The sequence below is a fragment of the Stegostoma tigrinum genome, chromosome 15 (assembly GCF_030684315.1).
Source record: "Stegostoma tigrinum isolate sSteTig4 chromosome 15, sSteTig4.hap1, whole genome shotgun sequence".
Lineage (NCBI taxonomy): Eukaryota > Metazoa > Chordata > Chondrichthyes > Orectolobiformes > Stegostomatidae > Stegostoma > Stegostoma tigrinum.
In genome coordinates, this window is record NC_081368.1 from 50,474,363 (window position 1) to 50,490,885 (window position 16,523).

Here is a 16,523-nt window from a genome sequence, read left to right on the forward strand (position 1 = left end):
TGGTTTACAGCAATGAGCTTGGCATTTAACTGCCCTTTTGCAGAATTGGGGATAGGCAGTAAATGCTGGCCTAGTCAGCAATGCTCATATCCTACGAATGATTTTTTAAAAAAATAACCTTGAAATCTGGAACAGACAAATAAGGTATCTGTTATTCTTTTAAAAATAACTTTTCACAGAGCAATTGCAGTTATAACAATAGGAACCTCCAGAAAATGTTGTGTTTATCAACTATAGGAAACTAATGAGAATTTTTGAAAAGTTTTAATCTGTTTTGCTAAAGTGTGCTGGGCTATTAATGATCTCTAACGCTAACTGAACTCCATCAGTTGAAGTTCTAGTTTCAGTTCCCACTATGTATCCCTTTTTCTCATTTACTGTTGAACAAGTGAAATGATGTCTTCAAGAAGTGATGATATTTACTTAAGCTCAAAATATTTTATTTTTCCAATTTGTGTTTTAATTTATGTAAATCACTTTTTAAGAGTAGAGTTTCTGAGCTGATTCTTGCAGTTTTATGACACGTCAGGCGTTGCGTCAGGTCTAGTTGACTCTTGAGAAAAGAGCTGAACTCCAGAGGTGAGTGAGAGTGATTGTCCTTGAGTCAAGGCAGCATTTGACTGCATATGGCATCAAGACCCTTCCAAAACTAGCCAGTGAGAATCAAGAGAGAAATCTCTCCCCTGGTTGGAGTCATACCTAACACGAAAGGAAAATGCTTATGGTTCTTGTGCATCAATTGTCTCAGTTCCAGGACATTAGTGTTGATGTTCCTCAGGGTTGTGTCCCAGATTCAACTGTCTTCAGCTGCTCCCATCAATTACTTTCCCTTCAACATAATGTCAGAAGTGGAACTGTTCATGATTGCTCAATGTTCAGCACTATTCGTGATTCCGCAGATGCTAAAGGAGTTCACGTCCTTATGCAATATGTCCTGGGCAACATCCAGGCTTGGGCAGATATTTGGCAAATACGATTTGTGTCATAGAAGTGCTGGGCAAAGACCATCTCCAACAAGAGTGAATTTGACCAACTATCCTTCATATTCGATAGTGCTACATAATATAATCTAAATACTGGAGGTTACTATTGACCAGAAACTGAACTTGGCCAATCATACAAAAATTGTGACTGCAAGAGCAGGTCCGAGGCCAAGAATTCTGCAACAAGTAACTTGCCTCCTGACTTCCCAAAACATTGAAGAATAGTGGCAGCAGCATCTGCAAGATGCACTGCAACAACTCATCAGGGCTTTTTTGACAACACACCCATGACCTCTGCCACCCAGAAAGACAAGCGTTGTAGACGCGTGGGAGAACCGCCACCTGCAACTCTCCTATAAGTAATACACCTTTTTGATCTAGAACTAGATTGTGATATTTCTCCATTTATTACTGTGACCAACCTTCCTTAACGAGCAATTCATCACCGCATTCTTGAAAGCAGCTAGAAATAGGCAAGAATTGCTGGCCTGACCAGTGTACCTATATCCTTCAAATGAATTTAGAGAGAAGGTTGACATTCCTTTTTCCTTTTCTGCTTTGTTTTGTCTTCCCAATTGTTACAGATACCAGTTGTACTCTGCCCAATTTAACATAACTTTGCAGAAATTTATTCAATTGTTAAATCATGTTTCTTGGTTTTGTCAATGGGTTATTTCAATTGTTGTTCATGTTGAGCTGGAGATCCAATGAATTTCTGTAATTCCTGTTGGATATTTACATATGATTCAACAGGTTCAGTTTAGACAATTTGTGAATGCGATAAAAGTACAAGATACAAGATAAACGTGCAGGGCAATGGGGATGGGGCAGAAGAGTCAAGCTAATTGTACGACTGTAGCAAAGAGCTGGCACAGATGATGGGCCAAATGGCTTCTCGTGCAATAAGATTCCATGATAACCACATGAGATGTAGAATAGACACAATTGTAGCTTGCATGTTAGAACCGAAATCTAGGGTAACGAGCAAAATACTGTAGATGCTGGTAATCTGAAATGAAACAAAGTGCTGGAGAAGCTCTGCAGGTCTGGAATGTCAGTGGAGTGAGAAATGGTGTTTACATATCAAATCCAATATGTTTCTTTGTAAATTCAAAGAGCTAGAAATTGGTGTTTTTAATGCCAGTGACAGGGGTAAGAGGAACAGGTGGAACAGATGTTGAGTGTGCCCAGAATGAATAAACAAAGCCAGTCATAATGGTGGTAAAGGAGAGCTTCCTATGTAAACATAGAACATAGAACACAGAACATTACAGCACAGCACAGGCCCTTCGGCCCTCGATGTTGTGCCGACCTGTCATACCGATTTGAAGCCCATCCAACCTACACTATTCCATGTACATCCATATGCTTATCCAATGACGACTTAAATGTACCTAAAGTTGGCGAATCTACTACTGTTGCAGGCAAAGCGTTCCATACCCTTACTACTGAGTAAAGAAACTACCTCTGACGTCTGTCCTATATCTTTCACCCCTCAATTTAAAGCTATGCCCCCTCGTGCTCGCCGTCACCATCCTAGGAAAAAGGCTCTCCCTATCCACCCTATCTAACCCTCTGATTATTTTATATGTTTCAGTTAAGTCACCTCTCAACCTTCTTTCTAATGAAAACAGCCTCAAGTCCCTCAGCCTCTCCTCGTAAGACCTTCCCTCCATACCAGGCAACATCCTAGTAAATCTCCTCTGCACCCTTTCCAAAGCTTCCACATCCTTCTTATAATGCGGTGACCAAAGTAGGTGTAAGTACTATTGGTAAAAAAGGAAAATGTGTTCCCACTGCTGAGAGCAATGTTAACAAAACAGCTATGGAGAGGAGTGAGAGACCAAATGGCCACTGGGTGACTGCTTTGTGGTACACCCCTCATCATAGGAATGACGCTGACCTTTTATTTGCTTATCATTTTATTCGCCAGCTTGCTCCCATGCTAATATTCCCATCCTTGGCTGCAACAGTGTTCCAGTAAAGCTCAATAAAAGCAAGACAAATAACATCATGATTTTTCAAGATAACAAGGTATAGAGCTGGATGAGCACAGCAGGCCAAGCAGCATCTTAGGAGCAGGAAAGCTGAGAAGGGTCTAGGCCCAAAACGTCAGCTTTTGTGCTCCTAAGATGCTGCTTGGCCTGCTGTATCCATCCAGCTCCGCACCTTGTTATCTTGGATTCTGTAGCATCTGCAGTTCCTCTTATCTCTGATAAATCATTTTTCAGTTTGGCGTTTTGCAGCCTCTAAGACTCAATATTGAGATGTCCAACTTCAGAGTTAATTTTTCTTATACCCCTGGTAGCTTCTCCTTTGTATTTTGTTGACTTGGCTCCCTGCAGAGTGGATCTATTTTCTGTTTCTCACCTATTATTCACACCTGTTTTACATACCTGTCACTCTTTTACCACTATTATTACTAGTTTTGTCTCTTCGCTCTTGACATGTTCATCACCACCTTTGCCACTCGCTCCTCTTCCCTATTGTCACCAGCTTGAAAAAACACCACTTCCAAGCTTTTTCCAGTCCTGAAGAAGTGTGATACTGAACTCAAAATAGATTTTCCTCAGATGCTGCCAGACCTGCTGAGTTTCTCCAGCACTTTCACTTTATGTTCCCCCTCAAACTAAATATTTGTTCTGATGAATTGAAATGATAAATTGAATGTAAAAATGATTAATTTATTTCTTTTCATATTGTAGATGTCTCTCTTTATCTACCCAGCAGCTTCTTATCTATCAGCCATCCATCACCACCACCTTTGTCCGTATCTTCAGACAAGACAGAAGACAATGCAGAGGTAATAACTTTTTTTTTGTCACATAAACTTAGGTTTGCTGTGAAGGTTGGTTCTGGGGCTACAGTTTGCAAAGTATGTGGTTTGGGGAAGGAACAGTACCGAGGTCCATTACTTTGGACCGTTTATCAGTGATAAAATTATGAGGATTTGTAATTAGGCCCCACAAGCCGATCAGTGATAGAGGAAACTAGGCAGGTTGGAAATTTAGATGTTTACATAAAGAAATAAAGTTAATTTTGGAAAGGGAAACAATAAGAGGCCAATAGAAATAGAAAAAACCTCTAGGAAATGACACCAAAGACTGACCTGGGCATTTTACCGGAAAATACTTGGAGAAACACCAGATCTGTGTGCAGTAATAGTGAACAGGGCAAACAGAATATATTGCTCAGGGAACATTAACAATAACGAATTTGGAGAAAGAGGTGGCCGCTCAAGACTGCTCCACCATTCTGTAAGGTCATTGCTGATCTGATTACTCTGCCTTCCCACTTATCTGAAATAATGTTTCACTTCTTGCTTGTCAAGAATCTGTGACATCCCTATCTGTGCTTTAGAAATACGCAAAGAGTCTGCTTCTTCTGTCTTTTGTGGATGAGAGTGCCAAAGACAACCCTTGGAGAAAACAAATTCTCACCTTTGTCTTAAATGGGTGACCCCTTAATGTGAAACAATAACTCCTTATCTTAGATCCTCCCATAAGAGGAAATCTCCTTTCCACATTCACTCAGTAAAGATCCCTCAGGAACTTATGTTGAAACCAAATCACCTCTTGCTCTTCGAAACCCAAGCAGATACAAAGTTAGCTGCCTAACCTTTTCTTATAAATTCCTGACATTAATCTTGTAGACCTTCTCTGAAATACTTGCAATACATTTACATCCTTCCCTAAATACACATAACAGTGCAAGAAGCAGTATCCCAGATGTGATCTCACTAATGCCCTGTATAACTCAGGCATAACCTCCATCTTTGTGTTCAATTCCCCCCAGAATCAACAATAAAATTCTGTTTGCTTTCCTAATTTGCTTGTTGTACCTGAGTTGCAACATCCCTAATCAATATTCTGGAGGTTATATTTGACCAAAAACTGAACTGGACTCTCCATATCAATATCTCCCATGAGTGAATTTTTTTTAAAAACCAGTGGCAAATTGTGCTTTAGGACACCCAGTTCCCTCTGCATCTCAGAGCTCTGCAATTTTTCACCATTGTGATATTATTTGTTCCTACTAAAATGGACAAATTTATGTTTTCTCAAGTTATACTCCGTTTACCTGACCTTTGCCCACTTTCCCAGTTTGTCACAAACCTACTGTTCACAACTTCCTTACATCCTCTTTACAACATACTTTCCTATATCTTGTTGTCTTCGGTAAATTTAGCAACCATAAATTTGATCTCTTCATCCAAGTAATTTAAATTAATGGTAAATATTTGAAGTGCGAGCAATGATAGCTGTGGAATGCTACTCATTACATTTTATCAACCTGAAAATGATCCATTTATAATGACTGTTTCCTGTCAGCTAGCCTGTCTCGCTAAAAAATGTATTTTTATTTTCTGCAATGACATTTGTATGTAGCACCAAATGCATTCTGGGAATCAAAGTAAAATACATATACCGGTTCCCTTCTGTTCACATCACATGGTACTCCTTCAAAGAATTACAATAAATTAATTAAACATGATTTCTTTTTCACAGAACAATGTAAGAATCTTTCTGACAATTGTTTTATACAGTAAGTTAAGTGCATTTTTGGTCTCCGAAAATGTTAAGCGATGTGAAATTAGCTCCTAGATCAGCAATATCAAAACAAGATTAAGGAGCTCACTGATATTACTGTCACAATGGAGCACCCCAACAGATGTTTGAGAGACTCCAAGCTTGTTTATAATGTTCTATCTTGAGGCAAAGTTTAAAGCCCACCTTTGTGACATTCTACATTGTTAGAGGGACTAAGTTGATGCATAGTTTTGTTATCTGTCTTTCTGATGTGAGAAGGAACTTGAATTTGAGACTGTACAGCAGAAGCAAACTTTTAATCAAAAGTTAGTGACAAATGTATTCTATCCACCAATGTACTCAGAATGAGAATTTGAGGTGCAATTGACGGTTGGAAACAGGCCAGACAGGAATCTAATCTGAATCTGGGTGCTTGTGAGGAGCAAGTTGGTTGACAGTCTGAAGTAAAATGAATTGAACTGCAAATGAGCATCTGACTTTTGAACTTCCCAAAAACATGTTCAAGTAGATTTTGCTATCAGTGAGGAAACAATGCCACTTGATGCTGGCTTCAAAGAGAAATGATAAGTGACTAGTGGCATGGATTACCCTTTTTTTTCAGGTGGCAGTTTAAACTTGGCATTAAGGGAAGTGAGTCTCCAAGAGTCCAGCAGCAGTGATGTCGGTAAACATTATATTAAATTGTACTAACAGATGGCAAATTTGGAATTTAAAGTATTGATTATTGTCCTTGTGTCCTGGGAAGCTTATCTTACAAGTGAAGACTTGGGCAAAATAAAGAAGTACATGGTGAAAGAAATGTTCCTTCAAATGTAGTGAAACTGTTACCTCCCTGATACTTTGGTGTATTGCGATTGGGCAAATTTGTTGATAAAGGGTCAGAAGTAAGCCATTCAGCCCTGCTATTTTAGATCATGGCTGGTCTTCTCCTTGACACTTTCCTGCACTATCTCTGTACCTTTTAATGTCATTAGTCTCCATAAACCTATCAATTACTGAATTGAAACTGCTCAAGGATTGAGCTTCCAAGGCGCCTCAGTTAGAACATTCAAAAGATTCCTTGATGTCAGAATTAAAAAAATCTTCCTGATCTCAATTGTAAATAGATTCCCCTGAATCCTGAAATTTGTCTCCAACTTCTAGCATCACAGACAAGGGAAGCTTTCTCTCTATATCCACCTTGCCATGTTGTTGAGATCATTTTGCAGCCTTTGAAACTCTACAGAATTTCGACCCAGTTTCCTTAATCCTTCCTTAATTAATCTGTGTTTAGTACCTATTGAATTTGTATGATAATTAGTTAATTTGGATTAGTCTTTTATATCTTTGTTCCTTTTGTAATAAACTTCTTTTACTGTTAAAGCAAAATCTGCATTATGGTATGTTCATGGGTCTGTGATGTTTCACTTTTAATTAAAACTAGAACTCTCAAAAATATCATCTATCAATGCAGATCCCTGACTGCGATCTGGTTTCTCAGGTAATAACATTTGCTGGAATCATATCACTAGTCTACATTAAATATCCTCAAAAAAGTTCCAAGTTCATCAGTCATTATTTCTTTATCATAAATCCTCATTGACTCTACCCAATATTGCCATTCTTTTCTAAATATTCGGCATTCTTTATAATAGATGCGAACGATGGATGTCTGTAATTCTCCACACTACATTCCTACCTTTTCAAATGGTGGAGTTATATTTGTCACCTAACAGTCACCAGGAATCTTTCCCGTATCTGTAGAATTACAAAAGATAGTAGTTAATGAGTCCGCTATCTCTATCTCCATTGCTACTTCCTTCAACTCTGGATGAACCTCATTTGATCCAGCGGATTGTCAATCCCCAATCCAGCTAATTTCCCAAATGCTATCTGTTTACTAATGCTAGTTTCTTATAACTCTTCAGTTTCACAAGCCCCTTAGTCACCTTGTATTTCTGGGAACTTTTCCGTGTTTCCTGTGAAGACCAACTCAAAGTAACTCTTTCTCCACTATGTCGCCACTATAAATCCTCACATGTCCACTTGCAATGGACTGATATTTATCCGAGCAAACACTTTCCTCTTGCATATCAATGGAAACTTTTACAGTCTGACTTTATATTCCTCACGAGTTGCATTCATAATCTCTTTCCTGTTTCCTCGTGAGTTTCTTGGCCCTCGTTTGCTGGGTCCTAAATTGCTCCCTGTGGTCACATTACCACTGTTTCTGGCATTCTTATAAAGCACTTCCTTTGATCTCATGCAATTTTTAACTATTTGTTAGTCGTGATTGAGCTATCTATCCCTTTGGGTGTTCATGCCTTGGAGAAATGTACATCTACTGGAGACCTGCAAATATTCTTTTAAAAGCAAGTTATTTCTGTCAACTTCTAGGATCTAGGCCTAGAACGTCAGCCTTCCTGCTCCTCTGTTGCTTGGCCTGCTGTGTTCATCCAGCTCTACACCTTGTTATGTCAGATTCTCCAGCATCTGCAGTTCCTACTATCTCCAGTTCAGAAACCTTCAGCTTAAAATCATAAGCATGGCAAGGGCTAAATTCCAGGCAGAAGGGTTACTTTATTTTTCTGATTGAAAGTACAAAAAAGTATTTAATTAAAAATTGGCTTAAAATTAAAGCCTATTTATAATGCCTTTTCATGGACCTGAAAATGAATTGACCTCAGCTTCTGAAAAGAGTAAGCTGATATGCTGAGTTTTATCGTATTTTTTGCATTTGTTTTAAGCATGTCAGGGTATATGAGTACTCTGGGCTAGGGAGAGAAAAGTATGATTAAACATTATTTTGGTTTAATTATTGCAGTTATCTTGCTGAAAAGCACAAACTTTTGAACATTTGAAGGCAGGCTTGAGTTTAGGTCATGAGCCAATTAACACTAGTGCTTCAAACAAATGTGGCCACATGGGTGAAGTAGTAGATGACTTTCACAACCTAAGAAACAGCAGAGAACTGAAAACAGCTTTCACGGAGAGTTTTACAGCAGAAGTACCATTACTGCAAACTAGGGAAATGTATAGCCACCAGTGTCCAGCTTATGCCTCATCTGACCTGAAATACCTGTTCAGTTGATGTATTAGAAGCTTTACTTTCCAATGTGGTGCTCTCCTCTTGCAATCAAGCTTGTGATGTTAGGTTATTTCCTGTATTTTTGGCCTTCCATTCCTGTGTCCTGAGTTGCAGCTTCCTGGACCACTGCTTGCCTCGGCTTTCTCTTGTCTGAATCATGATTTTTCTTTTGTACTGTTACGCATGTACAAACCCAAGCCACAAGGGAACCAAAGCAGTGCAAGCTACGAAACGTCAGCTTTTGTGCTCCTGAGATGCTGCTTGGCCTGCTGTGTTCATCCAGCCTCACATTTTATCATCTTGGAATCTCCAGCATCTGCAGTTCCCATTATCTCTGATACTATTTTAACCTCACTGCGAAGCCTCTTCCAGGGATGCCTAACCTGAAGAAGTTACCCTCCTCCCTCCGGACCAACCTCAGGGAATCTCTCTCCCATTGCAACTCTCTTGTAATCTCTTCGGCCTTGACCTGTCCGTCTTCCCTGGACTGACCTATCCCCTCCCTACCTCCCCACCTACACCCTCTCCACCTATCTTCTTTGCTCTCCATCTTCGGTCCGCCTCCCCCTCTCTCCCTATTTATTCCAGTTCCCTCCCCCCATCCCCCTCTCTGATGAAGGGTCTAGGCCCGAAACGTCAGCTTTTGTGCTCCTGAGATGCTGCTTGGCCTGCTGTGTTCATCCAGCCTCACATTTTATCATCAAGCTACAATCTTGTCTGAATGCCACTCCCCACCACCACCACCACTGCAGTCTGTGTCAGCACTTTCCGCCAATCCTGCTCCTATGGCCTTTCAGCACTTTCCAATTGTCCCTTTGTAGTAAAGTGTTTTTTTAAAACTCTGAGTTGGCCACCCTGCCAAAGCGGCTCTATTTTTACCAATTCAAATTAGGTTTTAAAAAATGTATTCATGGGACGTGGATGTCAATGGTTAGGCCAGCATTTAATGCCTAACCTTAATTGCTGTTGAGAAAACGATGGTAAGCTGTCTTGTTGAATCATTGTAGTCCTGGGTGTATGGGTGCATTTAGGTATAACCATATTTCCGTTCAAAAGGTAGTTCCAAGTCTTTGACTCAGCAGCATTGAATCTGACTGTGCAGAAGAGAGAATTTACCTTGGGCGCAGCTGACTTTAAATGGACTTTTGGATAAAGATGTTTTCCCCACAGAAGTTCTGCTTCCTCCACGAGCTTTAAAATCTTTATTTAGAAAGAAGAATTCAAAATACATTTTAAAATAACTGAAGGCTGTTTTATTCAAACAATCTACTAATGGCTGTGGTACCTGAATTCTGTAAATACTTTCTGGAATAAAATCACAGATGTATATTTTAACCTAGTCTGTGTTGTCAGTATGACAAAATCATATATTTACTTTGCTCTTTTTTAAATGTTTTATATTTATAACCTGGTAACATTAATTTATAGTTGGTTTGAGGACGGCAAAGTGTCACTTGTGAAGGCTGTATATGTTGGTCATTCCTCACTTGCCTTTCATTGATACCTCAGATGCTATTAAAAAATCAAACATTGACAAATGGTCCAAATCGGGATGTCAGGTCCTCTTCCTTGGAGATCATTTAAGAGTGATTTTGAGTTTTTATGGCAGGTGTAAATTATAAAATTAAAATTAACTACTGTTCCTATGCTAATGGAAGTCTATTGAACTTGTGTGACTGTAGAATTAAAGATTTGAAATTATAATTCTGAGTTCATTCTTATTCTGTATCAGTATTCATCAGCCACCCTTAGAAAAGATTTGCCGAAGGATGCCTCTGGTGAAATAGATTGCAAAGCCTTAGTTGAACAATTAAAAACGTGCTCAACCTTACAAGAACAGTTCGAGATTATCCATGTAATATATATGACAAAGTAAGGTTTTTCATTTTTCAAAAAATATATATTTTTCAGGTAATGATTAATATGTGATTTGATTTATAACTTTCTGTTTTTCTTTCAATACCTTCCTGTTCTATGTGTAGGGGTATAGATTGGGATACAAATATGACGGATAATCCTAGTACCACTGTCCGTGATCTCCTAATGGAGCTATACACAAAAGTTGGTAATGCTCACCAATGGGGACTAATCCGTTACATATCTGGCATGCTCCAAAAAAAGATTGAAGAACTTGATCAGGTCATTAAGTCTAATTCTTCACATTTGTATTGCACAGTGCTTAATATGTAGCGTCATCCGTAGTGATTTTAACATTTTCCAAGTCTGAAATCTGTTGGCATGCCACATACTCACTTGACCTTCTTTGTTAATGTGGTGAATGTTTTGTTTTGTTTGCATTGCAATTTATAGTGAAAATGTCTTGTGTATGTTAACGGTGTGATAGAGCTGGAGCACAGTCACATGACAACTTGTAATTCCACTAAACATTTGTGAAGTTCCAATTTCATCACAGCGTGGAATTTAGCTTTTACATCTATTTTATATTTTTTTGACAGCTTTGAGTTTTGCTGTTATTTTATCCCTTTTTACCTATTGACAGCAGTGACTGATTCTGGACAACCAATGTCTTCAACCTTTTTGATATGAAGTTTACTTCACCACTGTCATGGTGTCAGTCTGGAGAAGAAGTGCCAGCTTGTTATTTGATTGTGTAAGATATCACAATTGAGCCTTACGTTATTTGTGTATCGACTTTATAAGCGGTTACTCAATAACCAGGGATGGTAAACTTTGGCTGTATTTTAACCATACGAGAGTTCCGCTGTTACCTTGACTGAGATTGATCACTTTACAAATCCCTGATCAGTATTGTATGGTCTGGCATATGGCATGTTTTCCAATAAATAAGAAAGTAATCCAGTACTTTACTGAGCTATTGAATCATCTTCTTTGTAAATAAGTCGAGTAGTGACTGGTTGAAAATTGTTCCTTTTTAAGTGTATAATATTTGCATTTTTGATATAACTACATTTTTGATGCAATCTACCACAGGCCTGCACGACACTCCTATCAAATCAGAAGCATCTTACTGTTGGCCTTCCTCCTGAACCTCGCGAGCGAACAATTTCAGCGTGAGTACTCCCCTGAAGATTAGTCATTGGGTCACATTATATTGAAATAGTTATGATCTTTCTTTATGATCTTTCTTTCTTTCTTATTAGACCTTTGCCACTTAATGAACTTACAAAACTGATTGAAGAAGCTAGCGAACAAAATGTCAGTTTGGTCATTCTCACACAGGTTAGTTCATGCAACAAAAAATATTGTTAGTGAGTCCAATTTGAATTTCGATGTTTATATACATTCAGATTCAATAGCCAATTATTATTTCTCCCCTGTTGTCAGTGGATTACTTGTTGAGTTTGGCATAACGACCTGTTGAGTTTGGCATAACGACCTGTTGAACACCAAAACATGAGTCAAAAAGTTCAGCTTGGACAATTTTGTGAATAAAAATAAAATATCAGGATTCAGAGACAGTGGGAACTGCTGATGCTGGAGAATCTGAGATCCTAACCCTCCCTCTACTGACGCCTTCTTCCACCTCCAACACACCCCCATCCTCCTAGACACCACCCCAAGGCCTCCGACCTTCCCTCGACATCTTCATCTCCAGTTGCCATTGAGACATCAATCGCCTCACCTCTCTACCACTCTCACCCACTCCAACCTCTTCCCCCACAGAACATGCAGCCCTCCGCTCCCTCCACTCCAACCCCAACCTCACCAGAAAACCTGTGGACAAGGGAGGCGAAGTTGTGGTATGGCGCACTGACCTCTACATCACCAAGGCCAGATGCCAGTTCTCTGACACCTCCTCCTTCCAGACCCTTGATCATGGCCCCCACCCCCGACCATCAAAAGATCATCTCCCAAACCATCCACAACCTCATCACCTCAGGTGACCTTCCATCCACAGCCACCAACCTCATCATTCCCCAACCCTGCACTGCCTGTTTCTATCTCCTTCCCAAAATCCACAAATCTGACTGCCCTGGTCAACCCATTGTCTTCACCAGCTCCTGCCCCACTTATCTCAACTCCATTTTCTCCCCCTTGGTCCAGGAACTCGCCAGCTTTGTCTGTGACATCACCCGTGCCCTCCATCTCCTCCAAAACTTCTGATTTCCTGGTCCTCAACACCTCATCTTCACCATGGACATCCAGCCCGTATACATTTGCATTCCCCATGCAGATGGCCTAAAGGCCCTCCACTTCTTCCTGTCCCTCAGGCCCGACCAGTCCCCCTCCTCTGACACCCTTATCTGCTTAGCTGAAATCGTCCTCACCATTAACAATTTCTCCTTCAATTCCTTCCACTTCCTGCAGACAAAGGGGGTGGCCATGTGTACCTGCAAGGGCCCAAGCTATGCCTGCCTCTTTGTAGGATACGTGGAACAATCCTCTTCCGAAGCTACACTGGCCCTATCCTCCACCTCTTCCTCCGTTACATCGATGATTGCACGGCGCCGCCTTGTGCTCCCACGAGGAACTCGAACAGTTCATCCACTTCACTAAACACCTTCCACCCCAACCTTAATTCACCTGGACCATCTCTGATACCTCTCTCTCCTTCCTGGACCTCTGTTTTCATCTCTGGCAACTACCTGGAAAGCAATATCCATTTCAAGCCTACCGACTCCCACAGCTACCTAGAAATCTCCTCCTCTCACCCACCTTCCCGCAAAAATGCCATCCCCTAATCTCAATTCCTTCACCTCTGCCGCATCCACTCCCAAGATGAGGCATTCCACTCCTGGACATCCCAGATGTCGTTTTTCAAGGACAGCAACTTCCCCTCCACAGTGGTCGAAAACGCCCATGACCACGTCTCTCGCATTTCCCGCAACTCATCCCTCACACCCCCTGCCCCCAATAACAACCAAAGCAGAATCCCCCGTGGCCTTGCATACCACTCCATCAACGTCCGAATCCAACACATCATCTGAAGTCACTTCTGCCACCTGCAATCTGACCATACTTCGAAACACATTTTTCCATCCCCACCCTTATCTGCCTTCTGGAGGGACCACTCTCTCTGTGACTGCCTTGTCCGCTCCACCATCCCACCACACCCAGCACTTTTCCCTGCCACTGCAGGAAGTGCTACACCTGCCCCCACACCTCCCCCTCACCCCCATCCCAGGCCCCAAGAAGACAGTTCACCTGCACATCTGCTAATGTGGTATACTGCATCTGCTTTTCCCATGTGGCCTCCTCTATATCGGGGAAACCAAGCGGAGGCTTGGAAACCGCTTTGCAGAACACCTACGCTTGGTTGGTGACATACGACTGCACTTCCCAGTCGTGAACCATTTCAACTCCCCCACCCATTCCTTAGATGACATGTCCATCCTCATCCTCCGGTGCCACAACAATGCCATCTGAAGGTTGCAGGATCAGCACCTCATCGCTTGGGAACCCTACAGCCCAATAATGTCAGTGTGGATTTCACAAGCTTCAAAATCTCCTCTCCCCCGATCACATCCCAAAACCAGCCCAGCTTGTCCCCACCTCCCTAACCTGTCCATCCACTCCTTCCACCTCAAACCTCACCCCCACCTTCTACCTACCAGCCTCACCGACCTGTCCATTCTCCCTGGACTGACCTATCCCTGCTCATCTGCACTCATCTTTACTAGCTCCATCCCCACCCCTTTTGACCTGCCTGTCTCCTCTCCACCTAGCTGCTCCGTTATCCATCTTCCATCCACCTCCCCCATCTCTCTTTCTTTATTTCAGAATTCCCTCCTCTCCCCTATTTCTGAAGAAGGGTCCAGACCTGAAACGTCAGCTTTCTTGCTCCTCTGATGCTGCTTGGCCTGCTGTGTTCATTTAGCTCTACATCTTATCTCAAAATACCAGGATTGTTCTGATACTTGATGTTACTTGTTAATCTACTGCTAAAGATATGTCATTGTGAATATTAATGTGTGTAATCCATGATATATTACTGAATTGATTCCCAGGCTAACATTAACACTTCAAGTCTTATTTCAAATAAGATGAGTTGCCTGAAGATGGAAACAAATCAGAATATGAATGGATGTTGAAACAGTAATTTTGAAGTGGGGTAATGGTGTTAGTTTTTTTTTGAGGTTTCCTCGTATATATTGTGGTGTTATTGGGGTGTACTATGTTTCGCAATTACTGGTGCCATGCAATTTTTTAATTGTCATGGACCACCAGAAATGCCTAGCAGGATGGTTGGAGAAGTTAATTTATTTTTCTTATGCCCATTGGTTGGTCTTTCCTTTTTTTTTGGTCCACTTATGTGATTGTTCTTTTGAGTTTTTATAACCATATATATAGCTACTCCATAGCACAAAGCAATGTTGTTGCTTTGAACTGGACCCACGGTACGATATATTCGTTCTGCAAATTTAGAGAATCTAGGATTGCTATCTTTCAGACAAAGTGTTAGGGAGATTTACTTGAAGCATTCAAATCATGAATAATTTTGATTGAGTCAATGAGGAGAAACTGTTTCCACTGGCACCAGAATTTGTAACATTTAAGTTTAGAAATAGATCCAGGGGCGAGAAGAGGATTGAAAAAAATATGCTTTGAGTTACATTGATCAGGAAGGTACTGTCCAAAAGTAGGAAGGAACAAGTTCTTCAACATAAACTTTTCAAAAGGGGATGGGTAAATACTTTAAAGAAAATTATGGGGGTCCGGTGAAAGAGCAGGGGAGTGGGACTGAATGGATAGTTCTTGCACATAGCACAGACAGAAGAGGGTTGAATATAGTACATATTTCAATGCAGTAAATTCTGTTCAAACTTTATTTATACAGTAAATCAGCTACGATATATTTATAAATCTTTGTTTTGATAGGAAATCGTGGTTTATCTTGCAATGTACATAAGGACAGAACCCAGTCTGTTTGCTGAAATGTTCCGACTGCGTATTGGATTGATTATTCAGGTCATGGCAACCGAGCTGGCCAATTCTCTCAAGTGTTCAGGTAAAGCCTCTCAGAAACATCCACACACTCTGACTCAAGATGGTGAAACGTGCCTACTGAAAGTATTACCATCAAGCCTTGATTTGCTACGCTGAGAGTTCATTCAAGAAAACACTGGGTACAGGGGGAAATAATTTATAGGTGTCTTTCGACTTTTCCAACCGTGTGGACAGCTTTTCCTTGTTGTCCAACTAAATAATGTTGTCTCAGTACTTGTAGGTACCAGTAGTGCATTGGAAGGTTTGCATAATTGTTTTTAAGCGCTCCCATTGGCAAAGACGGGATCCATTTCAGTTAATATTTCTTTCTCCAAAAACAGATTGGACTGAAGAGCCTCCAATTATATCAAATTTATAGATTTTGTAAAAAATGTAGTTTCAAATGTTCATATTTTAGTTTTATCTACTAAGGGTCCTAGGCTCAGTGAAATGATGTTAGGGGTATAAGATAATGCCCAAATTTTGTTTATTTCTTAGGCCCTTCATAACTGCAACACCTTGACTGCCCTGTGAGCAGAAGGATGTTATTGTCAGGCCTGTAGTCCCTTTACATTGTCTTTTCTATTCAAACTACTCTATCATACTTGCATGTATATATCTAATGAGTTGCCAGTTTCTAATGTTCAAGAAAATACAGAAAATAGCATAGCGAGTTTTGAGAAGATTTGTAGCTCAGGTTGAGGTTCTGGATGTGAGTTTGCTCACTGAGCTGGAAGGTTAGTTTTCAGACATTGTCACTTTTTTTCTATTTGAAGAAATATACTTTATTCATAAGATGTACAAAAAAAACATATTTATACACGTGCCCAGTCATGCAAGCCGCTCCGGGTTACCCAGCGGGTACGTACACCAACTAAAGGAAAAAAAAACAGAAGAAAGAAACAAAGCAAAGAAAATACCCCGGCAGTCATCACCTTGCACAGTCCCCATTGGCCCCCTGACCAGTTGGGGAAGGCGCCAGCTGGGCCCAGTTACCAGATAGGGTTCTTTTTT

At 40.6% G+C, this 16,523-nt stretch overlaps 1 protein-coding gene across 4 annotated transcripts in view; it reads left to right on the forward strand.

The window, feature by feature from the left end:
* phka1a (phosphorylase kinase, alpha 1a (muscle)) overlaps positions 1-16,523 on the forward strand; it is a 110,732-nt gene that overhangs the window by 60,871 nt on the left and 33,338 nt on the right. For all 4 annotated transcript variants that reach the window (XM_048544440.2, XM_048544441.2, XM_048544442.2 and 1 more), the window contains 6 exons: positions 3,689-3,786; positions 10,333-10,472; positions 10,583-10,739; positions 11,553-11,632; positions 11,723-11,801; positions 15,402-15,531. In XM_048544440.2, the coding sequence (XP_048400397.1) occupies positions 3,689-3,786; positions 10,333-10,472; positions 10,583-10,739; positions 11,553-11,632; positions 11,723-11,801; positions 15,402-15,531 (684 nt within the window). The remainder of the gene's footprint in view (positions 1-3,688; positions 3,787-10,332; positions 10,473-10,582; positions 10,740-11,552; positions 11,633-11,722; positions 11,802-15,401; positions 15,532-16,523) is intronic.